This window comes from Corythoichthys intestinalis, chromosome 2 (assembly GCF_030265065.1).
Source record: "Corythoichthys intestinalis isolate RoL2023-P3 chromosome 2, ASM3026506v1, whole genome shotgun sequence".
NCBI lineage: Eukaryota > Metazoa > Chordata > Actinopteri > Syngnathiformes > Syngnathidae > Corythoichthys > Corythoichthys intestinalis.
In genome coordinates this window covers 20616523-20638295 of record NC_080396.1, presented here as the reverse complement: position 1 = coordinate 20638295, position 21773 = coordinate 20616523, and the positions used below count along the sequence as shown (strand labels likewise).

At 39.2% G+C, this 21773-nt stretch overlaps 1 protein-coding gene across 4 annotated transcripts in view; it reads right to left on the bottom strand.

Annotated features, from left to right (window-relative positions):
- Positions 1-1051: 1051 nt before the first annotated feature.
- Positions 1052-21773, bottom strand: part of lactbl1a (lactamase, beta-like 1a) — a 51739-nt gene continuing 31017 nt past the window's right edge. For all 4 annotated transcript variants that reach the window (XM_057858089.1, XM_057858080.1, XM_057858108.1 and 1 more), the window contains 4 exons: positions 13191-13348; positions 12880-13094; positions 8814-8919; positions 1052-3463 (listed from right to left, as the gene is read on the bottom strand). In XM_057858089.1, the coding sequence (XP_057714072.1) occupies positions 2485-3463; positions 8814-8919; positions 12880-13094; positions 13191-13348 (1458 nt within the window). In that variant the 3' untranslated portion in view covers positions 1052-2484. The remainder of the gene's footprint in view (positions 3464-8813; positions 8920-12879; positions 13095-13190; positions 13349-21773) is intronic.

Sequence of the window (21773 nt, the reverse complement as noted above, 5' to 3'; positions counted from 1 at the left end):
TTTAGCGTTCACCGCTTATAAGGCAAGTGGTTATTATTGATACTTAAAAAACAACAACAACAAAGTAACTCCATAAAAACCTGGCATTCACATTCGGACATTTCATTTTACGGTAGGCCATGTAAGTCACATTACTAATATTTAGTGTGGCTTACATGATGCAGAATGTAAACATACAGTAGACTTCACCATCAGTTGACAGGGTTTGGGGTCGATCCGTAGGGGTCTATTTTCAAAAACTTAAAATTCTAATATTTTCAAAATCTCCCTAAAGCATATATGGGTCTCCATGAGCAGCAAATTCAGTCGTTCCCTAATAAAATCTCGATTATTTTTTTATATACTGGTAAGTATAACAAAACTTAAAATGGCTATAAAATTCTCAAATTTTACACTAGATGCACAAAAATCACCAAATGCAGAGATAGTCTCCTCATTTTCAGGATCAATAGCAATACTGAACATACAGTGCCCTCCATAATTATTGGATTTATAATAATTATGTGTTTTTTAGCTTCTAATTATTTTATTTTTCTAAATAATATGGGACCTTAATGGAAAAAAAAAAAGAAAAATCCAACCTTCACTAAAAGTGCATTCATCCAGTGGGGAAAAAGTCCCACATTAAGAAATAATTATTTGACATCAAATAATGTGTGTCACAATTATTAGCACCTTGGTGTTAATACTTTGTACAACCCCCTTTTGCCAACAAAACAGCACCTAATCTTCTATAATGTTTCACTAGATGGGAAAAGACAAAGAGAGATCTTCAGCCAGTCCTCTTTGCAGAATCTCTCAAAATCATCCAGAGACCTGGGTCCTCTCCTCTGTACTCTCCTCTTCAGCTCACCCCACAGGTTTTCAATGGGGTTGAGGTCTGGGGACTGATATGGCCATGGGAGGAGCTTGATTTTGTGTCTGGTGAACCCTTTCTGTATAGATTTGGCCATATGTTTAGGGTAATTGTCTTGCTGAAAGACCCAGTGACGACCCATCTTCAGTTTTCGGGCAGGGGGCAACAGATTTTTATTTAAAATGTCCTGGTATTTCAAAGCATTCATGATGCCACGCACCCTACCAAAGTCCCCAGGGCCTTTGGAAGCGAAACAGCCCCACAGCATCACTGACCCACCCCCATACTTCATAGTGGGTATGAGGTGCTGTCTACACGCCAACAAGCTGTTTGGGAGGCATGCACGGAGAAAACTTTTCCTCACTCACAATCATAAACGCAAACGTCTGGAGTTTGGAGAAATGTCTAAATGACTATTTTTTTGCCAAAAAAACAGACAGTTGGCCGAAAATTACCTGATCATTTGAATGTAAAGTTATGCTATCGTGTATGTATAGAAAATATAACATGGCGGTCATAACAAAAAAAAAGCGTTTTAAGTTGAAAATTCTTGTAAATAAATGCGCACATCCCAGAATTTCTAAACAGGCAGTTATCATTCATTTTACGTAAAGATTTCAACCTGAAGTTACGCAATTGTGTATTGATACAAAATCCAACATGGCAGCCGTCACAAAACTGAGCGATTTTTAAGTTGAAAGTTCTTGTAAATAAATGCATACATCCCGGACTTTGATATGAACATAAAACAGTCTAGATTCTTAGTTAAAAGCAAACAACCGGGCAGTTATCACTCAGTTTCGCTAATCTTTTTCTATTCATTTTTTTTTTTTACAATGTTTCAAAGTGCATGCATGGTGCTATTTCATATAATAATTACCTCTAATCCTCAACCAAATCACTCTTGAGACACTCCTGCCTGCTTATATGCAGTAAAACTTTCGTCTCTTTTCCCACCTAAATCCGGCGTTTGAACACAGCATGTGTTTAAGTTTATCACTATGAAAGCCAACTCAACATTGCCTGGGTCGGCCCCATCCGGGAAGGCGTGGCGCAATGTCTGTAGGAGCTGTCTGGTCAACTGATGGTTAAGTCTATGATGTGTTGTCCATAGATCTTAATTTTAATTACTTTTATTTATTTTACTAAATCTTAATCATTACTTTTTTCTTGGTATTTTATACATGTTTTAAGAATAAATCAAAAGATAAATTAAATGTTAAAAACAAATTTAATACAAATACATTCAATTAAAACAGATACTGGTTGTGGCCACAAACAGGAGAAATTTTTTATTTTATTTTTTTAATGTCATAATATTTAACAATAGACGCCCAATTCAATTAAACTGGGAGGACTGGCTGTGAATGCTTATCTTTCAGTGCCAATGACGGCACTAGACGTCCAGTCCATTTTGACCGGTATGGGGGAAGGAATGTTCGTTCACCCCTCCCATTCAAAATGCATAGAAAATCCAGTGCTATGAATGGCAGCCAATGACTTAAATGACTGCCTTAAAAAAATAACATTTGAAGCGTGGAGCATAAAATGTCCGCCAATTCTGGAATGACCCATGTCCATTTCTAGGATGGTTAACAAAAATATTTTTTCTAAAATAACACAATTTTCTATGTAGTAAAATACGGTCTGCTTGCCATCCTCATGACTTTATAAGTATTGAGTCCTGGCGAATCAAAACCTGGTGAAACACCTCTTTTGTTGAAGACATAAAAGTTAAAAAGCTGTCTGTCTTGAGTCTCCAACGAGACCGAGGCACTGTTGACTATTAATTTACAAGGATATGGACTTTTGAACACAACTCTAAACACTCTTTCTTGAAGGTAATGAAGTTGGATAGTTTGGAAATTGCTTGGGATGGTACGATCCACCTGTGGTCCAAACTGTTGCATGACCAGACCCCCGTTGGACCCCACTTTAATCTCATAGAAAGTCATATTCCTATAAGTGAAAAAACCTATATACGGAGTTGGGTCAGGTGGTGGTTTAGGAGTCAGTTCAGCATCTCTGAAAGCGCTTTCCAATGCAGGAATGAGGTAGTTGTAGACCTGCCTCACAATATCCTGGTCTGAAGGTCGGACCCCTGCCATCAGGACCACCATTCCTAATTTGAGACGTGGCACTAGTGACAGAGAGGCAGCAAAACCATCCAAGTCACCGTCTTTCCTGACCACGTCATAGCCAAGTTGTTGATTGATCTCCCATGGTGTGCCAGTGTAGTCGGTGAAATACCCAGTCTGGCACTGGAAAAGCGGGGCTAGCATAGTGTTAAGGGTGTCTTTTCGGAGAAACGTCCTACTATACGAGCCCAGCAGGACCTTAATTAGCGTTGCTGTGTCCGCTGTTGTGGAGTACATCTGACCGGCGGGTCGATACCAGCCCAGGTTGTAAAGGGGAGCCGGCTGACCGTTGTTGTAGACGCCCACAGCCATCTCCTTTTGAATGGCCGGAGTCATGTTGAAACCAGTGTTCTTCATGCTGAACCGATGCAAAATATTACGGGTTATCCACTTTTCAAAGTCCATTCCCGTTATCTTCTCAGCGAGGATGTTGGCCAGTAATGAAAAGGCAACGTTGCTGTAGTGGCATCTGTAGGTAAGAGAGCATTTACCATTATGAACACAGATTTACCCTTCGAAGGGAAAATTACTATTTTTTGTATTTTAGAGCAGTGTTTTTCAACCTTTTCTGAGTCACGGCATGTTTTTACATTGAAGAAAATCTCGCGGCACACCACAAACCAAAAATGTTCCAAAATTCCTTTCTGTAGAGTATATTAATAATTTCTCAATATTTTAACTTACTCAGTGTGAAACCTGAGCATGTTTAGATGAGCACAAATCTGATATCCTGGCATGAATCTTTTTCAACAGCTCTCAGTCGCTTTCTGTTTTTATTTCTTATAGCAGTTAGGCTTGAAAAGCTCAGAATTATCTGACGGGGACTTTAGCAATGTCTTTAAACTAGGGCTGTCAAATGATTAAAATTTTTAATCGAGTTAATCACAGCTTAAAAATTAATTAATTGTAATTTATCACAAGCCATCTCTTAAATATGCCATATTTTTCTGTAAATTATTGTTGGAATGGAAAGATAAGACTGATATATACATTCAACATACTGTACATAAGTACTGTATTTTAGAGATGTCCCGATCGATCGGGTCCGATCACGTCATTTTCAAAGTATCGGAATTGGTAAAAAAAATATCGGCCATGCCTTTTTTTAAAAAAAAAATATATATATTTTTTAATTAAATCATTTTCTAATTGTATTTAACGTTACAGACATAATATGTTACACTCATCCAGAGTCTTTAGTTTAGGCTTAAGGTACGGTTATCAAATTTATCCTGATAATGGCGGTAATTATTTTTTTTTTTAGAAATGTATCACGTTAAAATATTTAACGCAATTAATGCATGCACTGCACGACCCACTCACGCATTGTCGCGCTCAATCTGTAATGGCGCCGTTTTACCTCTATAGAGAGATAAAAGGCAGTGTAAAATGAGTAGAGTGAATTTTGGCAGCCTTTGGGGCCTTTTTTTAATTGGCTAAAGCCTTACAATCCCTCTCCCTACGATTTGAAATATCATGGGAAGTAATGTGGGGAAGCAAGGTAGTAATTGATCTTTTTCTTAACACCTTATGTTATTTCCCAACGCAGAGAAGATATATCAATTGGTAGCACTACGCACAGTCATGGTTCCACTTCCCATCATGCATTTGGGCATGGCTACAGTATCATTTACTGAAAGCGCAACAAATACACTAGATGGCAATATTTAGTCACAATATACAAAGTCACAAGTCTTTCTATCCGTGCATCCCTCTCACAGAAAGAATGTTAATAATGTAAATGCCATCTTGAGGATTTATTGTCATAATAAACAAATACAGTACTTTTGTACTGTATGTTGAATGTATATATTCGTCCGAGTTTTATTCATTTTTTTTTTAATGCATTGCCAAAATGTATATGATAGGGAAAAATTATCGGGAATGATTGGAATTGAATCGGGAGCAAAAAAAAGCAAGCGGATCGGGAAATATCGGGATCGGCAGATACTCAAACTAAAACGGATCGGGATCGGATCGGGAGCAAAAAAACATGATCGGAACAACCCTACTGTATTTTTTTATTATAACAATAAATCCACAAGATGGCATTAACATTATTAACATTCTTTCTGTGAAAGGGATCCACTGATAGAAAGACTTGTAATTCTTTAAAGATAAATGTGAGTTTGTATATTGTGACTAAATATTGCTATCTAGTGTATTTGTTGACCTAAACGAAATGTTTGAATACAGTTTGCCCAAATGCATAATGGGAAGTGGGGCAACCATGACTGTCAGTGGTGGCTGCAAATTGTATATTTTCTCTGCGTTGTGTTCAATACTGGGTGTTAAGAAAAAGATAATCTCCTATCATTCTTCCCCACGTCGCTTGCCACAAAAGATATCATTGTTGTGGAAGAGATGTTAAAGCTTTTGGCAATAAATAGCACGTCCCCAATGAATGCCTGTAACCTCTCCATTCGCTTGTCTCTGCCTCTTCACTCTCAATATACGGAAAACGGCGTCATTGTAGACTGTTTGCGGCAATGCGTGAGTGGGTCGTTCCGCGCATGCGTTACATCATGCGTAAAATATTTTGAAGTGATTAATTGAAAAAATTCATTACCGCCCGTTAACGCGATAAACTTGACAGCCCAACTTTAAACGCATCAGGGCCGAGCATCTCGCTGACAATGGCTTTGCAGGCAGGTAATATTAATGTCTCTTCCAGAGTGTGGTAATTTTTGGATTTAGCAACAAGTTCAGCAACAAGGCAACTGGCTCTAAAGGGCTTTCTCATTTACCTTTATAGTTTTTCCCAAAAAAGTGATGTGATGTGAATGGCGACAGCCGGATTTTGGGGGGATTTTATGGATGAAACATGGTAATATAACAAGGGTCGTGATGCAGAAATCGCAGACATCAAGGAGTGGTCGAGATGTTCTTTTTCATATATTGGCCCTTTTAAAGGTTTTTTTTTTTCAATTTTTCTTTATTTGGATCGATTATAATCTAACATATTGGAGAAAATGTGACAGTAACAAAAAAATACAATTAATCGATAGTTATGTGGTAGATATCGGTGACTTTTTTTGCAGACGCCATTTTTTTCCATTGTGACGTAATCTTTCAAAAGTTTAAAATACATGCCGGAATAATTTTTTTAAAGTCGTTTTTTTTTTTTTTTTTTTTTTTTTTAGACGAAATATTAGACATCAATTGATGATTTTAAGATAAAAATGAAGGACATTTTGATTAATAAATATAATTACTTACTTTCTTTTTATGGCTGGGTTTAAACAAAAGCGGTTGCGCGACATCTGTAAACGAGGGTTTCCAGGGTAAAAGGGAAAAATTTTAAATAGTTCGGGGGCTTAATGCACCATGAATTTGCTATGGCAGCATATACAGTGCCTTGCAAAAGTATTCGGCCCCCTTGAACCTTGCAACCTTTCGCCACATTTCAGGCTTCAAACATAAAGATATAAAATTTTAATTTTTTGTCAAGAATCAACAACAAGTGGGACACAATCGTGAAGTGGAACAAAATTTATTGGATAATTTAAACTTTTTTAACAAATAAAAAACTGAAAAGTGGGGCGTGCAATATTATTCGGCCCCCTTGCGTTAATACTTTGTAGCGCCACCTTTTGCTCCAATTAGAGCTGCAAGTCGCTTGGGGTATGTTTCTATCAGTTTTGCACATCGAGAGACTGACATTCTTGCCCATTCTTCCTTGCAAAACAGCTCGAGCTCAGTGAGGTTGGAAGGAGAGTGTTTGTGAACAGCAGTCTTCAGCTCTTTCCACAGATTCTCGATTGGATTCAGGTCTGGACTTTGACTTGGCCATTCTAACACGTGGATACGTTTAATTTTGAACCATTCCATTGTAGATTTGGCTTTATGTTTTGGATCATTGTCCTGTTGGAAGATAAATCTCTGTCCCAGTCTCAGGTCTTGTGCAGATACCAACAGGTTTTCTTCCAGAATGTTCCTGTATTTGGCTGCATCCATCTTCCCGTCAATTTTAACCATCTTCCCTGTCCCTGCTGAAGAAAACCAGGCCCAAACCATGATGCTGCCACCACCATGTTTGACAGTGGGGATGGTGTGTTCAGGGTGACGAGCTGTGTTGCTTTTACGCCAAACATATCGTTTTGCATTGTGGCCAAAAAGTTCAATTTTGGTTTCATCTGACCAGAGCACCTTCTTCCACATGTTTTGTGTGTCTCCCAGGTGGCTTGTGGCAAACTTTAAACGAGACTTTTTATGGATATCTTTGAGAAATGGCTTTCTTCTTGCCACTCTTCCATAAAGGCCAGATTTGTGCAGTGTACGACTGATTGTTGTCCTATGGACAGACTCTCCCACCTCAGCTGTAGATCTCTGCATTTCATCCAGAGTGATCGTGGGCCTCTTGGCTGCATCTCTGATCAGTTTTCTCCTTGTTTGAGAAGAAAGTTTGGAAGGACGGCCGGGTCTTGGTAGATTTGCAGTGGTCTGATGCTCCTTCCATTTCAATATGATGGCTTGCACAGTGCTCCTTGAGATGTTTAAAGCTTGGGAAATCTTTTTGTATCCAAATCCAGCTTTAAACTTCTCCACAACAGTATCTCGGACCTGCCTGGTGTGTTCCTTGGTTTTCATAATGCTCTCTGCACTTTAAACAGAACCCTGAGACTATCACAGAGCAGGTGCATTTATACGGAGACTTGATTACACACAGGTGGATTCTATTTATCATCATCGGTCATTTAGGACAACATTGGATCATTCGGAGATCCTCACTGAACTTCTGGAGTGAGTTTGCTGCAATGAAAGTAAAGGGGCCGAATAATATTGCACGCCCCACTTTTCAGTTTTTTATTTGTTAAAAAAGTTTAAATTATCCAATAAATGTTGTTCCACTTCACGATTGTGTCCCACTTGTTGTTGATTCTTGACAAAAAAATTAAATTTCATATCTTTATGTTTGAAGCCTCAAATGTGGCGAAAGGTTGCAAGATTCAAGGGGGCTGAATACTTTTGCAAGGCACTGTAGATATATTGTTCTATCAAACACAACAGTTCTTTTGGCTTAAAATACAGCAGGTTTTTTTAAAGAGGCGTGCAAGAGCAGAAACTGCTTTTTCCGTCTTTTCTGTGTTTTCCACCATGTACATATGTATATATTGGATATCTTCTCGCGGCACACCTGACGATCTCTCACGGCAAACTAGTGTGCCGCGGCACACGGGTTGAAAAACACTTTTAGAGGGAAAAAAATTAATGTATCCCTGTTAAGACCTGGCGTCCACGTACATGGACATAGCATGTATTATTATCAAACTTGCAGGATGATATTGTAATATGAAATGGAAGAGGTAATTACATTGTGCGGTAGTGAGGTCAAAGGTCACAGAGGTCAGAAAAGGAATTTCGTTTTAATGCGTGAGACTATTTAACTCAAATTTGCAGGGTAAGTGAAACAATGAGAAAAGAGCTAATTTCAGCTCGGGACAGTTCATCAGTAAAAAAAAATCTGCGATGGAGTGAGGGCGTGAAGTTTGAACCGCGAAGTAGCGAGGGATCTCTGTAAGTAATAATATATAGACAATAAAAAATAAAGGTCATAACATTTAAATAAATAAAAGCCCGCAACAACACTCAAGTTTTTTTTTTGTTTGTATTGTTTTGTTTCTACGCCTCTGACGGCACTAAACGTCCAATCCAGTTTTGACTGCGAAATGGTTTGGTGCCTTCATTGGCAGCCAGTGAGTATACTGAGTGCCCTATAAAGGGTAAAGAGCTTTTTTGACTACACTCCCAGTTAGGGCAACAGAATGTACAGATAAATGACTCATGAAATTGAAAAATAGAAGGAAACACTGTATTACTTTGTTCCGGGATCTGCAACAAGGACATCATCTTGTAACAAATGAAGAGCTGCATTTGTGTCTTTGTTCCAGAGAAGATTAGTTGACCTTAATCTTCGGGGTAAGCCTGTAAAATGATAAATTACGTTACTAAAAAAACAATGTTTATCACCAAAAACACAAAGTTATAAGACCAACTCGCAGCCATTGACGGTGGAAAGATGTCAAATCCATTTTGATTGCAAGGTCTGACAATTAGAGCTGCTATGAATAATCAACTAATTGATTATTAAATTAATCAGCAACTAGTTTGCAGTAATATTCAAATAATCGTTTAAATGTTAGACACCTTGTTGACCCAAAAATTGTCAAAATGCTCTTTTTTTAGGGCCCCTAATAGTAAATATTCCCTTGTTTCTTTTTCATTTTCTCTTTTTTTAAAGATTAAAAAATATATGATGTCTCTATATTAAAAAAAAAAAAAAAACTTGGGAGTATTTCAAGGATTTCCTGTTGATTAATATTTTGTATAATAATTGTTATATTTGCAGTGCTTAAAAACCATTTATAAACATATATATATACATATCAGGATTTTTTGTTGTTTTTTTTTAATTAAAATTTTTTTCTTTTCTTTTTTTTTTAATTTGAGGGGGGAAAAGGAGAAAAACATGTTTTATATGTAGCTCTTTCATATGCTGTTGAATATGAATAAATACAATGAACACACCAAAAAAAAAAAAAAAACATTTTTATTTTTTTTATTTTTTATTTTTTATGTAAATAAGCTCCGCCTCGACTTTGCTGATTTTCATTGCTGGGTGCAGTCCTCATTAACCGCGAAAAACGAGGGATCACTGTATATTACTGTATATTGTATGCATAAAAATGCAGTAAATATTCTGTTTTTTACTTATAATGTTATGACATTCATTTTCATATAAAAATATTAGTGACATTGTTGACCTAAAAATGTTCAAAATCATCGTTATTGGGCTTCTTAAAGGTATATCTTCCGTTTATTTATTTTTTTTCTTTTCTTTTTTATGTTAAAAAGAAATAATTAAATATATATTCTTTTAATAATTGAAACTAGTTCAAAATAATTATAACAATAGTAATACATTTTGATGTGCCTTTTAACACACTGTAGAACAACAGATACAAATCAAAATTAACAAAAGCATTAAAAGTAGGGGTGTACTGATTGTGATTTTTTTTTTTAAATTTTGTACTTCCGATCAGATTTTTAAGAAGATATGTTTTGCGGATACTGATCCGATACCTATATTTTTACATCAGTACAAAGAATGCAAAAAAATAGATATTTTTCTGTATTAAACCAAGCTCTGCTGGTACCTCCTCAAGAATACGACACGGTGCTCTGTTACTAATATTAATTTCAAAAGCGCAGTAGTGTCACTCAGCAGACATATTTACCTAGTTGTTTAATTTATCGCAGCCAAAAAGCACTAAAAACGACTACCTCATCAGATCCGATTTTGTGATCAAATCTAATACCTCGTTTTGCGCGGTTAATGGGGACCAGAACTCACTGCGATAAGTGAAATCTGGATGAAGGATATTTTAGTGTTCAGTTTACCCCCATTGAGGGAATGCCACCCTATTGTGGTCAGGGGATTTGCGTGCCCCAGTGAATTTAAGAGTGATACCAGCAGGGGCTTAGTCCTCAGTTGGGACACCCAAAGTTGGACAGGTCTGAAGGTTGAGGCCTGCCGCCTGACTAAGTGCTATCCATTTCGCTTGGTTGGGGTTGGACACAGCTAACAACCCAATGAATGAAGAAAATACTGTTATTATAAGCACTGTAGGGGGGGGGGTGAAGCATGATGTGTACATATGCTGCCCCTGACATGCTGTATTTCTGACTGCCCCCTCATACATGCCTGCCTACAACCGACCCTTGGAGGGAAGTGGACGGGAGGCGTGATAATACAAAGGAGGTTAGATATACAGGATGGGACCAGTCCGTGAAGAGCTTTGAAGGTGATTAGAAGGATCCTGTAATTAATTCTTTGTTTTACTGGAAGCCAATGGAGTTGACAGAGGAAGGGGGTAATGTAGCGTGTGATGGGTGTTCGCGTGATGATGCTTGCTGCTGAGTTATGGAAAGGCAGAAGGATGAAATAAAATTGATTAAATGTGTGTTTTTTTTTTTTAAACAATTGTAAGGTTACAAACAGTAGTTTCAAAATATTCACAGTCTAACTTTTCTCAGTAAGTAAATTTTGGTTGCAATGCACATTTACAGCTAAAACGTAAAGCCAAGACTAATCAAACATTTATTATAGTGATTTATACATGAGCCAATGAGTTGACTAAACACAAAAATTATCGGCGAGTCATTGATAATCAAATTAATCATTTGTGGCAGCCTGTACACTGCCAATTTGAGGATATACAGTGGGGCAAATAAGTATTTAGTCAATTGTGGGCAAATAAGTATCTAGTCAACCACCAATTGTGCAAGTTCTCCTACTTGAAAAGATTAGAGAGGCCTGTAATTGTCAACACGGGCAAACCTCAACCATGACAGACAGAATGTGGGGGGAAAAAAACAGAAAATCACATTGTTTGATTTTTAAAGAATTTATTTCCAAATTAGAGTGGAAAATAAATATTTGGTCACCTACAAACAAGCAAGATTTCTGGCAGTCAAAGAGGTCTAACTTCTTCTAACGAGGTCCAACGAGGCTCCACTCGTTACCTGCATTAATGGCACCTGTTTTAACTCATTATCGGTATAAAAGACACCTGTGCACAACCTCAGTCAGTCACACTCCAAACTCCACTATGGCCAAGACCAAAGAGCTGTCGAACGACACCAGAGACAAAATTGTAGACCTGCACCAGGCTGGGAAGACTGAATCTGCAATAGGTAAAACACTTGGTGTAAAGAAATCAACTGTGGGAGCAATTATTAGAAAATGGAAGTCATACAAGACCACTGATAATCTCCATCGATCTGGGGCTCCATGCAAAATCTCACCCCGTGGCGTCAAAATGATAACAAGAACGGGGAGCAAAAATCCCAGAACCACACGGAGGGACCTAGTGAATGACCTACAGAGAGCTGGGACCACAGTAACAAAGGCTACTAACAGTAACACAATGCGCCGCCAGGGACTCAAATCCTGCACTGCCAGACGTGTCCCACTGCTGAAGCCGGTACACGTCCAGGCCCGTCTGCGGTTCGCTAGAGAGCATTTGGATGATACAGAAGAGGAGTAGGAGAATGTGTTATGGTCAGATGAAACCAAAATTGAACTTTTTGGTAGAAACACAGGTTCTCGTGTTTGGAGGAGAAAGAATACTGAATTGCATCTGAAGAACACCATACCCACTGTGAAGCATGTGGGTGGAAACATCATGCTTTGGGGCTGTTTTTCTGCAAAGGGACCAGGACGACTGATCTGTCTTAAGAAAAGAATGAATGGTTCCATGTATTGAGAGATTTTGAGTGAAAATCTCCTTCCATCAGCAAGGGCATTGAAGATGAGATGTGGCTGGGTCTTTCAGCATGACAATGATCCCAAACACACAGCCAGGGCAACAAAGGAGTGGCTTCGTAAGAAGCATTTCAAGGTCCTGGAGTGGCCTAGCCAGTCTCCAGATCTCAACCCCATAGAAAATCTGTGGAGGGAGTTGATAGTCCGTGTTGCCCAACGACAGCCCCAAAACATCACTGCTCTAGAGTATATCTGCATGGAGGAATTGGCCAAAATACCAGCAACAGTGTGTGAGAAGTTTGTAAAGAGTTACAGAAAATGTTTGGCCTCCGTTATTGCCAACAAAGGGTACATAACAAAGTATTGAGATGAAGTTTTGGTATTCACCAAATACTTATTTTCCACCATGATTTGCAAATAAATTCTTTAAAAATCAAACAATGTGATTTTCTGTTTTTTTTCCACATTCTGTCCCTCATGGTTGAGGTTTACCCATGTTGACAATTACAGGCCTCTCTAATATTTTCATGTGGGAGAACTTGCACAACTAGTGGTTGACTAAATACTTATTTGCCCCACTGTATCATCATAAAGTAAAGTAAAGTGTTCCTTCTTACCAGAAAGATGGCTAGCCATTCTTCGTAACGTAATAGTAGTCCTATTGAAGGGCCTGCCTGACGACAATGCTGGCGCTCCCTCTTTCCCCAGCGGATTCTTGATGGTGAAGTTCTTTATGTACCTCTCCACTGGATCATCAAGTGAGTCCACCAGACCGTCCTCCCACAGCTTGTACAGCATCAGAGTTGGAAATATTTTGGATAGGCTTGCAATTCTGTGCAAAGATTTAAAAAAAAAAAAAAAATTAAGCAGGACTTTTTGTACTCATTCGCAAATTGTTTTTCTCCAATCTTGGTGAATTTGAGCTCACCTGTAAACTGTGTATTCATTTGGCGCTGGAGATTTTGGGTCACTTCTGTTCCTTTTACCAAAATTACCATTCCACAGTATAGAGTCATTTAAAACCAAAATGGCAGATATTGCCGGAAGCTTGGTGCTGTCAACACAGCTCTTGAGGAGTAAATCAACCTGGTGGGAAAAAGTTGAAAAGAGCAAGGTAAGAATAATTTTATCTAGAGCAAGTCTGTAACTCCCCCAGGTCGCTGACTTAATTTTTAACATTTCTGGGTCACTTCTTGTTGATAGCTGGTAGCTACACAGATGCTTTGTTCTGATGGTTGGTAAACTGTGGATCACTTCCTGTGTATATGGGGATATTTCAGGGTCACTTCCCATGGATACCAGGTCACTTCCTGTTGATTTTGGGCATTCCCAGATCACTTTCTGTTGAATGATTTCCAGGTCAGTCCATGATAATTTTGGGACATATCCAGGTCACTTTCTGTTACGGGTCACTTCCCATTGATATCAGGTCACCTCCTTTTGATAGATTTTGGGGTCATTTCCAGGGTGTATTCCAGGGTCTTTTCTGTTGATTTTGGGGCATATTTGGATGACATACTGTTGATAAAGGCCACTTCCCTTTGATTTTGGTACGTTTTGGGGTCCCTTCCTGTTATTTGGGGCATTTCCGGGTCACTTCCCTTTGATATCGGGTTAATGTTTTTTGGAGTATTTCAAGGATTTCCTGTTGATTAATTTCCGAGTCACTTCATGTTGATTTTGGGGCATTTCCGAGTTATTTCCTGTTGATTTTGGGGCATATTTGGGTGACATACTGTTGATAAAGGCCACTTCCCTTTGATTTTGGTACGTTTTGGGGTCCCTTCCTGTTATTTATTTTATTTATTTATTTAATAGGGACAGTGCACATTGATGAACATCTAAAAAGATGTAAATATGCCAGATTGTAGCAAGAATATGCTAATTTACATCTGTAGTCCCTAAACAGGTGACACAAAGATACAAAAAGAAAAGAAATAACAAAAGATTACAATAAAACAACACAATACAATAAGTTACTAAGAACTTAAAAGTCCAGATTTTACTGGCCTTTACAGAGAGAGAATTGTGACCGAAGGCTGTTTTTCTGATTGGAACCTCACAGTCCCCTCTAGAGGAGGCCCTGGTCCCGAGACCTCTGTGAGCCCTTTTTTTTTAGAAAGTCCGACATGGGAAGTGGGGCAAATCCATGTAACACCTTGTACACTAGACAGGCAGTTTTAAAAAATTTAAAAATTCTCAAGGCTCAATAAGCAGTACTTTTTAAAAATGTTACACACATGGCATTTGGAGCATTTCCAGGTCACTTCCCCTTTATATCGGGTTAGTTTTTGGGGTATTTCAAGGATTTCCTGTTGATTGATTTCCGAGTTACTTCCTGTTGATTTTGGGGCATATTTGGGTGACATACTGTTGATAAAGGCCGCTTCCCTTTGATTTTGTTACGTTTTGGGGTCCCTTCCTGTTATTTTGGGCATTTCCGGGTCAATTCCCTTTAATATCGGGTTAATTTTTGGGGTATTTCAAGGATTTCCTGTTGATTGATTTCCAAGTCATTTCCTGTTGATTTTGGGGCATTTCCGGGTCACTTCCTGTTGATTTTGGGGCATATTTGGGTGGCATACTGTTGATAAAGGCCACTTCCCTTTGATTTTGGTACGTTTTGAGGTCCCTTCCTGTTATTCGGGGCATTTCCGGGTCATTTCAAGGATTTCCTGTTGATTAATTTCCGAATCACTTCCTGTTGATTTTGGGGCATTTCCGGGTCACTTCCTGTTGATTTTGGGGCATATTTGGGTGAGATACTGTTGATAAAGGCCGCTTCCCTTTGATTTTGGTACCTTTTGGGGTCCCTTCCTGTTATTTGGGGCATTTCCGGGTCACTTCCCTTTAACATCGGGTTAGTTTTGGGGGTATTTCAGGGATTTCCTGTTGATTGATTTCCAAGTCATTTCCTGTTGATTTTGGGGCATTTCCGGGTCACTTCGGTTGGGGCATATTTGGGTGACATACTGTTGATAAAGGCCAATTCCCTTTGATTTTGGTAGGTTTTGAGGTCCCTTCCACAAATTTGTGGCATTTCCGGGTCATTTTAAGGATTTCCTGTTGATTAATTTCCGAGTCACTTCCTATTGATTTTGGGGCATATCTGTGTGACATCCTGTTGAAAATGGTCACTTTCCTTAGATTTCGGTACTGTTTGGGGTCCCTTCCTGTTAATTTGGAGCATTTCCGGGTCACTTCCAATTAATAACGGGTTTGGGGGGTATTTCGAGGATTTTTTGGTTAAAAAATAAAGACCGCCAATGGAAATTTAGATTTTTTGGGGGGGCTAAAAAGCTGATGATTAACTTGCTATTCAGTCACGATTTTTTTTTTCTGGCTCCTATTTACGTCAATGGCATTCAATGGAAAGTTTTGGTAAAAATAATCACCATTAGTTGTGGTCAAAAGTTTACATACACTTGTAAAGAACATAATGTCATGGCTCTCTTGAGTTTCCAGTTATTTCTACAACTCTGATTTTTCTCCGATAGAGTGATTGGAACAGATACTTCTTTGTCACAAAAAACATTCATGAAGTTTGGTTCTTTTATGACTTTATTATGGGTTAACAGAAAAAGTGATCAAATCTGCTGGGTCAAAAATGTACATACATGGATCTGAAAAAGCGAATCATTGACTTGAACAAGTCAGGAAAGTCACTTGTAGCCATTTCAAAGCAGCTGCAGGTCCCAAGAGCAACAGTGCAAACAATTCTTTGTAAGTATAAAGTACATGGCACTGTTTTGTCACTGCCACGATCAGGAAGAAAACGCAAGCTATCACCTGCTGCTGAGAGAAAATTGGTCAGGAGGGTGAAGATTCAACCGAGAATCACCAAAAAGCAGATCTGCCAAGAATTAGAAGCTGCTAGAACACAGGTGTCACTGTCCACAGTCAAGCGTGTTTTGCATCTCCATGGACTGAGAGGCTGCCGTGCAAGAAGGAAGCCCTTGCTCCAAAAGCGGCACCTTAAGGCTCGACTGAAGTTTGCTGCTGATCACACGGACAAAGATAAGACCTTCTGGAGAAAAGTTCGGTGGTCAGACGAAACAAAAATCGAGCTGTTTGGCCACAATGCCCAGCAATCTGTTTGGAGGAGAAAGGTTGAGGCCTTTTAACCCCAAGTACACCATGCCTACTGTCAAGCACGGTGGTGGTAGTATTATGCTGTGGGGCTGTGTTGCTGCCAATGGAACTGGTGCTTTACAGAGAGTAAATGGGATAATGAAGAAGGAGGATTACCTTAAAATTCTTCAAGATAACCTAACGTCATCAGCCCGAAAATTGGGTCTTGGGCGCAGTTGGGTGTTCCAACAGAACAATGACCCCAAACATACATCAAAAGTGGTAATGGAATGGCTAAATCAGGCTAGAATTAAGGTTTTTGAATGACCTTCCCAAAGTCCTGACTTAAACCCCATTGAGAACTTGTGGACAATGCTGAAGAAACAAGTCCATGTCAAAAAGCCATCAAATTTAACTGAACTGCACCAATTCTGTCAAGAGGAGTGGTCAAAGATTCAACCAGAAGCTTGCCAGAAGCTTGTGGATGGCTACCAAAAGCGCCTAATTGAAGTGAAAATGGCCAAGGGACATGTTACCAAATATTAGCGCTGCTGTATGTATGTTTTTGACCCAGCAGATTTGATCACTTTTTTCTGTTCACCCATAATAAAGTCATAAAAGAACCAAACTTCATAAATGTTTTTTGTGACAAAGAAGTATCTGTTCCAATCACTCTATCAGAGAAAAATCAGAGTTGTAGAAATAACTGGAAACTCAAGAGAGCCATGACATTATGTTCTTCACAAGTGTATGTAAACTTTTGACCACAACTGTAAGAACATGTGATATGTGCCAAATTTTGTTGCAACATGTGGAAATATGAGTAATGTGAAAAGGCATCAATATTAACCTTTCAAAAATCAACCTGAGTGGATAAGGTTCAAAAACCAATATGATAACAAGCAGGACTGAACGGGCCCTCGCAATCTAGCGCAACTCGGACGTCACGCAACTCGGACTGTGTGCAGGTCAGGGTGGTGGCAGATCCTCCTCTCTAATCATCTCATTAGAACCTAACAAGCTCGAAAGTCGCCTCTTTACATTCCCACACCCAAGAGATAAAAACCCCTATTGGAGAGAGTACTACAAAAAAGGAGCCACTACTGAGCTGTGCAGCCAAGCCCTTATTCAAAACCAAATTAATCTTCTAACTGGGCCAATTCGACCAAGTGTGCCAACTATTGTGGCTCTATAAGCTCCCTGAGTCTCTGAAAAAAATATATTTCCTTTAAATGGCGAACAAAGGGTCGTCACGGCAACAGACAGAGACACGTGGACATGGGCCGTAAAAAAGTATTTTAATAGGTCTTGAAACTACAATGACCAACATGAAAAGAACTGGACATGTTTTGGAAAAACGAGTGACTTTCTATCGCCACTAGTTGGCGCTGTAGGGTTGATGCAAATGACCCCTACAAGGCCCTTCAGGGTATGACTCTCAACAAGCACGGGAAGTTTGGCGCAGATATCTTGTATATCTGCCGTGTTATGACTGTTCAAAGTTTTTGGAGAGAAAAATTGTTGACAGTCATTTTCACTTTCCTGTTTGGACCCCTCCGCTTCAACGAAACTTCAATATTTTTCATCAGGCACCTGAAGACAGGTCTTAAGGTTTCCCTTATGCAGGTTTGAGGTAGATTGATTTTTTCCCTTTAGAGGAGGAGTGTGTCCCGTAAAAAAGGGCATTTCCTGTTCCCACTAGGAGGCGCCAGGCACAAATGGTAAATTTTCAATCCAGTCCTGCTCAGGCTGTTATACCTCACACACATGCCAGATTTAAAATAGATTGAAGGTTGTATGAGGGAGTTATCAGTCATTTTCCGAATTCGGTGTTTTGGCGAAAAAATGGAAGAATTTGGCGCCCCGCCCAGGTCAGGCCCGTGAATGAAAACACACCATTTTTATAACTTAAGATTTCATATGCCTCATGAACAGTCTCACCAATTTTGAGAATGATCAAACTAATTCCCTAGGTGCCAAGGTGTAAAATGTGCACACTGTAAATCGATAAAAAGTTCACATTCAATCCAAAATACCCGATTTCCTGTAGGATTTGGAATGTGTGTGCAAGAGACTTTTTGGAGCAGTTTTGCACAAAGTTTTGACTCTCCAAATTTCATCACTCTATGTTAGAAAAACCTAAATGGAGAGGCCTTTTTGAAAATTTCAAGGGGGCGCCACTGAGCCATTTTGTTAAATTGTTTCGTAACGTTGCAAGATTATCGAACGTTATCCAAAGCCGCATGTATGTGCAAATTTTGGTGAGTTTTTATGCATATTCAAGCCTCCAAATGTAAACTCTTACTGTGAACCCATGAAAATTTCACATTCGATCCAAAATACCCGATTTCCTGTTGGATTTGGAATATGGGTGCAAGAGACTTTTTGGAGCAGTTTTGCATAATGTATCTACTCCCCAAATTTCCTTGCTCTATGTTGAAAAAACCCAATAGGAAAGGCCTTTTTTAAAACTTCTTTCTGTCGCCACTAGTTGGCACTGTAGAGTTGATGCAAATGACCCCTACAAGAACCTTCAGGGTATGACTCTCAACAAACACGGAAAGTTTGGCGCAGATATGTTGCATATCTGCCGAGTTATGACTGTTCAAAATTTTTGGCGAGACAAATTGTTGACGGTCATTTTCACTTCCAGTTTGGACCTCTCCGCTTCAACGAAACCTCAATATTTTTCATCAGGGACCTGAACACATGTCTTGAGGCTCCCCTGAAACAGGTTTGAGGTCAATAGATTTTTTTCCCTTGGAGGAGGAGCCTGTCTCGTAAAGAAGGCCATTTCCTGTTCCCACTAGGGGGCGCCAGGCCTAATGGGTAATATTTCAATGCAGTCGTGTTCAGGCTGGGATATCTCATATACATGCTAGAAATGAAAAAGATTGAACGTTGTATCACGGAGTTTTTAATCATTTTCTGAATTTGGTATTTTGCCCAAAAATGGCCGACTTTGGGACCACGCCCAGGTCAGACCCTTGAGTGAAAACTCACCATTTTCAAAACTTAAGATCTCATATGTCTCCTGAATAGTCTGACCAATTTTGAAGACGATCCAACTATTTTCTTCAGCGACAAGGTCTCAAATGTAAATCGATAAAATTTCACATTTGATCCAAAATTTCCGGCTTCCTGTTGGGTTTGGAATATGGGTGCAAGAGACTTTTTGGAGCAGTTTTGCACAATGTATCGACTCGCCAAATTTCATCGTTCTACGTTGAAAAAACCTAATAGGAAAGGCCTTTTTGAAAATTTCAAGGGGGCGCCACTGAGCCATTTTGTTAATTTTTTTTGTAGATTATCAAAATTTACGTAAAGTTGCATGTATGTGCAAATTTTGGTGAGTTTTCGTGCATGTTCAGGCCTCCAAATGTAAACTCCAACTGTGAACCGATAAAAATTTCACATTTGATCCAAAATATCCGATTTCCTGTTGGATTTGGAATATGGGTGCAAGAGGCTTTTTTGAACAGTTAGGCATAAGGTATCTACTCCCCAAATTTCATTGCTCTACGTTGAAAACCTGAGAGGAGAGGCCTTTTTGAAAATTTTAAGGGTAAAGGGGGCGCCACTGAGCCATTTTTTGACATTTTTTCAAAACGACACAAGATTATCGAAATTTACGCAAAGCCGCACGTATGTGCAAATTTTGGTGACTTTTCGTGCATGTTCAGGCCTCCAAATTGGCCATTTTCATTTGCCCTGAAAAAAGAATAATAATAACTAGGCCTGCAAGCAGGACTGAACGGGCCCTCGCAATCTAGCGCAACTCGGACGTCACGCAACTCGGACTGTGTGCAGGTCAGGGTGGTGGCAGATCCTCCTCTCTAATCATCTCATTAGAACCTAACATGCACGAAAGTCGCCTATTTACATTACCACACCCAAGAGATAAAAAACCCTATTGGAGAGAGTACTACAAAAAAGGAGCAACTACTGAGCTGTGCAGCCAAGCCCTTATTCAAAACCAAATTAATCTTCTAACTGGGCCAATTCGACCAAGTGTGCCAAATATTGTGGCTCTATAAGCTGCCTGAGTCTCTGAAAAAAAATATTTCCTTTAAATGGCGAACAAAGGGTCGTCACGGCAACAGATAGAGACACGTGGACATGTGCCGTAAATAAGTATTTTAATAGGTCTTGAAATTACAATGACCAACCTGAAAAGAACTGGACATGTATTGGAAAAACGAGTGACTTTCTATTGCCACTAGTTGGCGCTGTAGCGTTGATGCAAATGACCCCTACAAGGCCCTTCAGGGTATGACTCTCAACAAGCACGGGAAGTTTGGCGCAGATATGTTGTATATCTGCCGAGTTATGACTGTTCAAAGTTTTTGGAGAGAAAAATTGATGACAGTCATTTTCACTTTGCTGTTTGGACCCCTCCGCTTCAACGAAACTTCAATATTCTTCATCAGGCACCTGAAGACAGGTCTTAGGGCTTCCCTTATGCAGGTTTGAGGTAGATTGATTTTTTCCCTTTAGAGGAGGAGTGTGTCCAGTAAAAAAGGGCATTTCCTGTTCCCACTAGGAGGCGCCAGGCACAAACGGTAAATTTTCAATCCAGTCCTGCTCAGGCTGGTATACCTCACACACATGCCAGATTTAAAATAGATTGAAGGTTGTATGAGGGAGTTATCAGTCATTTTCCGAATTCGGTGTTTTGGCGAAAAAATGGCCGACTTTGGCACCCCGCCCATGTCAGGCCCGTGAATGAAAACACACCATTTTGATAACTTAAGATTTCATGTGCCTCATGAACAGTCTCGCCAATTTTGAGAATGATCAAACTAATTCCCTAGGTGCCAAGGTGTAAAATGTGCACACTGTAAATCGATACAATTTTCATATTCAATCCAAAATACCTGATTTCCTGTTGGGTTTGGAATACGCATGCAAGAGACTTTTTGGAGCAGTTTTGTACAAGGTATCGACTCTCCGAATTTCATCCTTCTACGTTGAAAAAACCTAAATAGAGAGGCCTTTTTGAAAATTTCAAGGGGGCGCCACTGAGCCATTTTGTTACATGTTTTCGTAACGTTGCAAGATTATTGAACGTTATGCAAAGCCGCATGTATGTCCAAATTTTTGTGAGTTTTCGTGCATGTTCAAGCCTCCAAATGTAAACTCCTACTGTGAACCGATAAAAATTTCACATTCGATCTAAAATACCCGATTTCCTGTTGGATTTGGAATACGGGTGCAAGAGACTTTTTGGAGCAGTTTTGCACAAGGTATCGACTCCCCAAATTTCATCACTCTATGTTAAAAAAACCTAATAGGAAACGCCTTTTTGAAAAATTCAAGGGGGCGCCACTGAGGCATTTTGTTACATTTTTTCGTAACATTGCAAGATTATCGAACGTTATCCAAAGCCGCATGTATGTGCAAATTTTTACGAGTTTTTGTGCATATTCAAGCCTCCAAA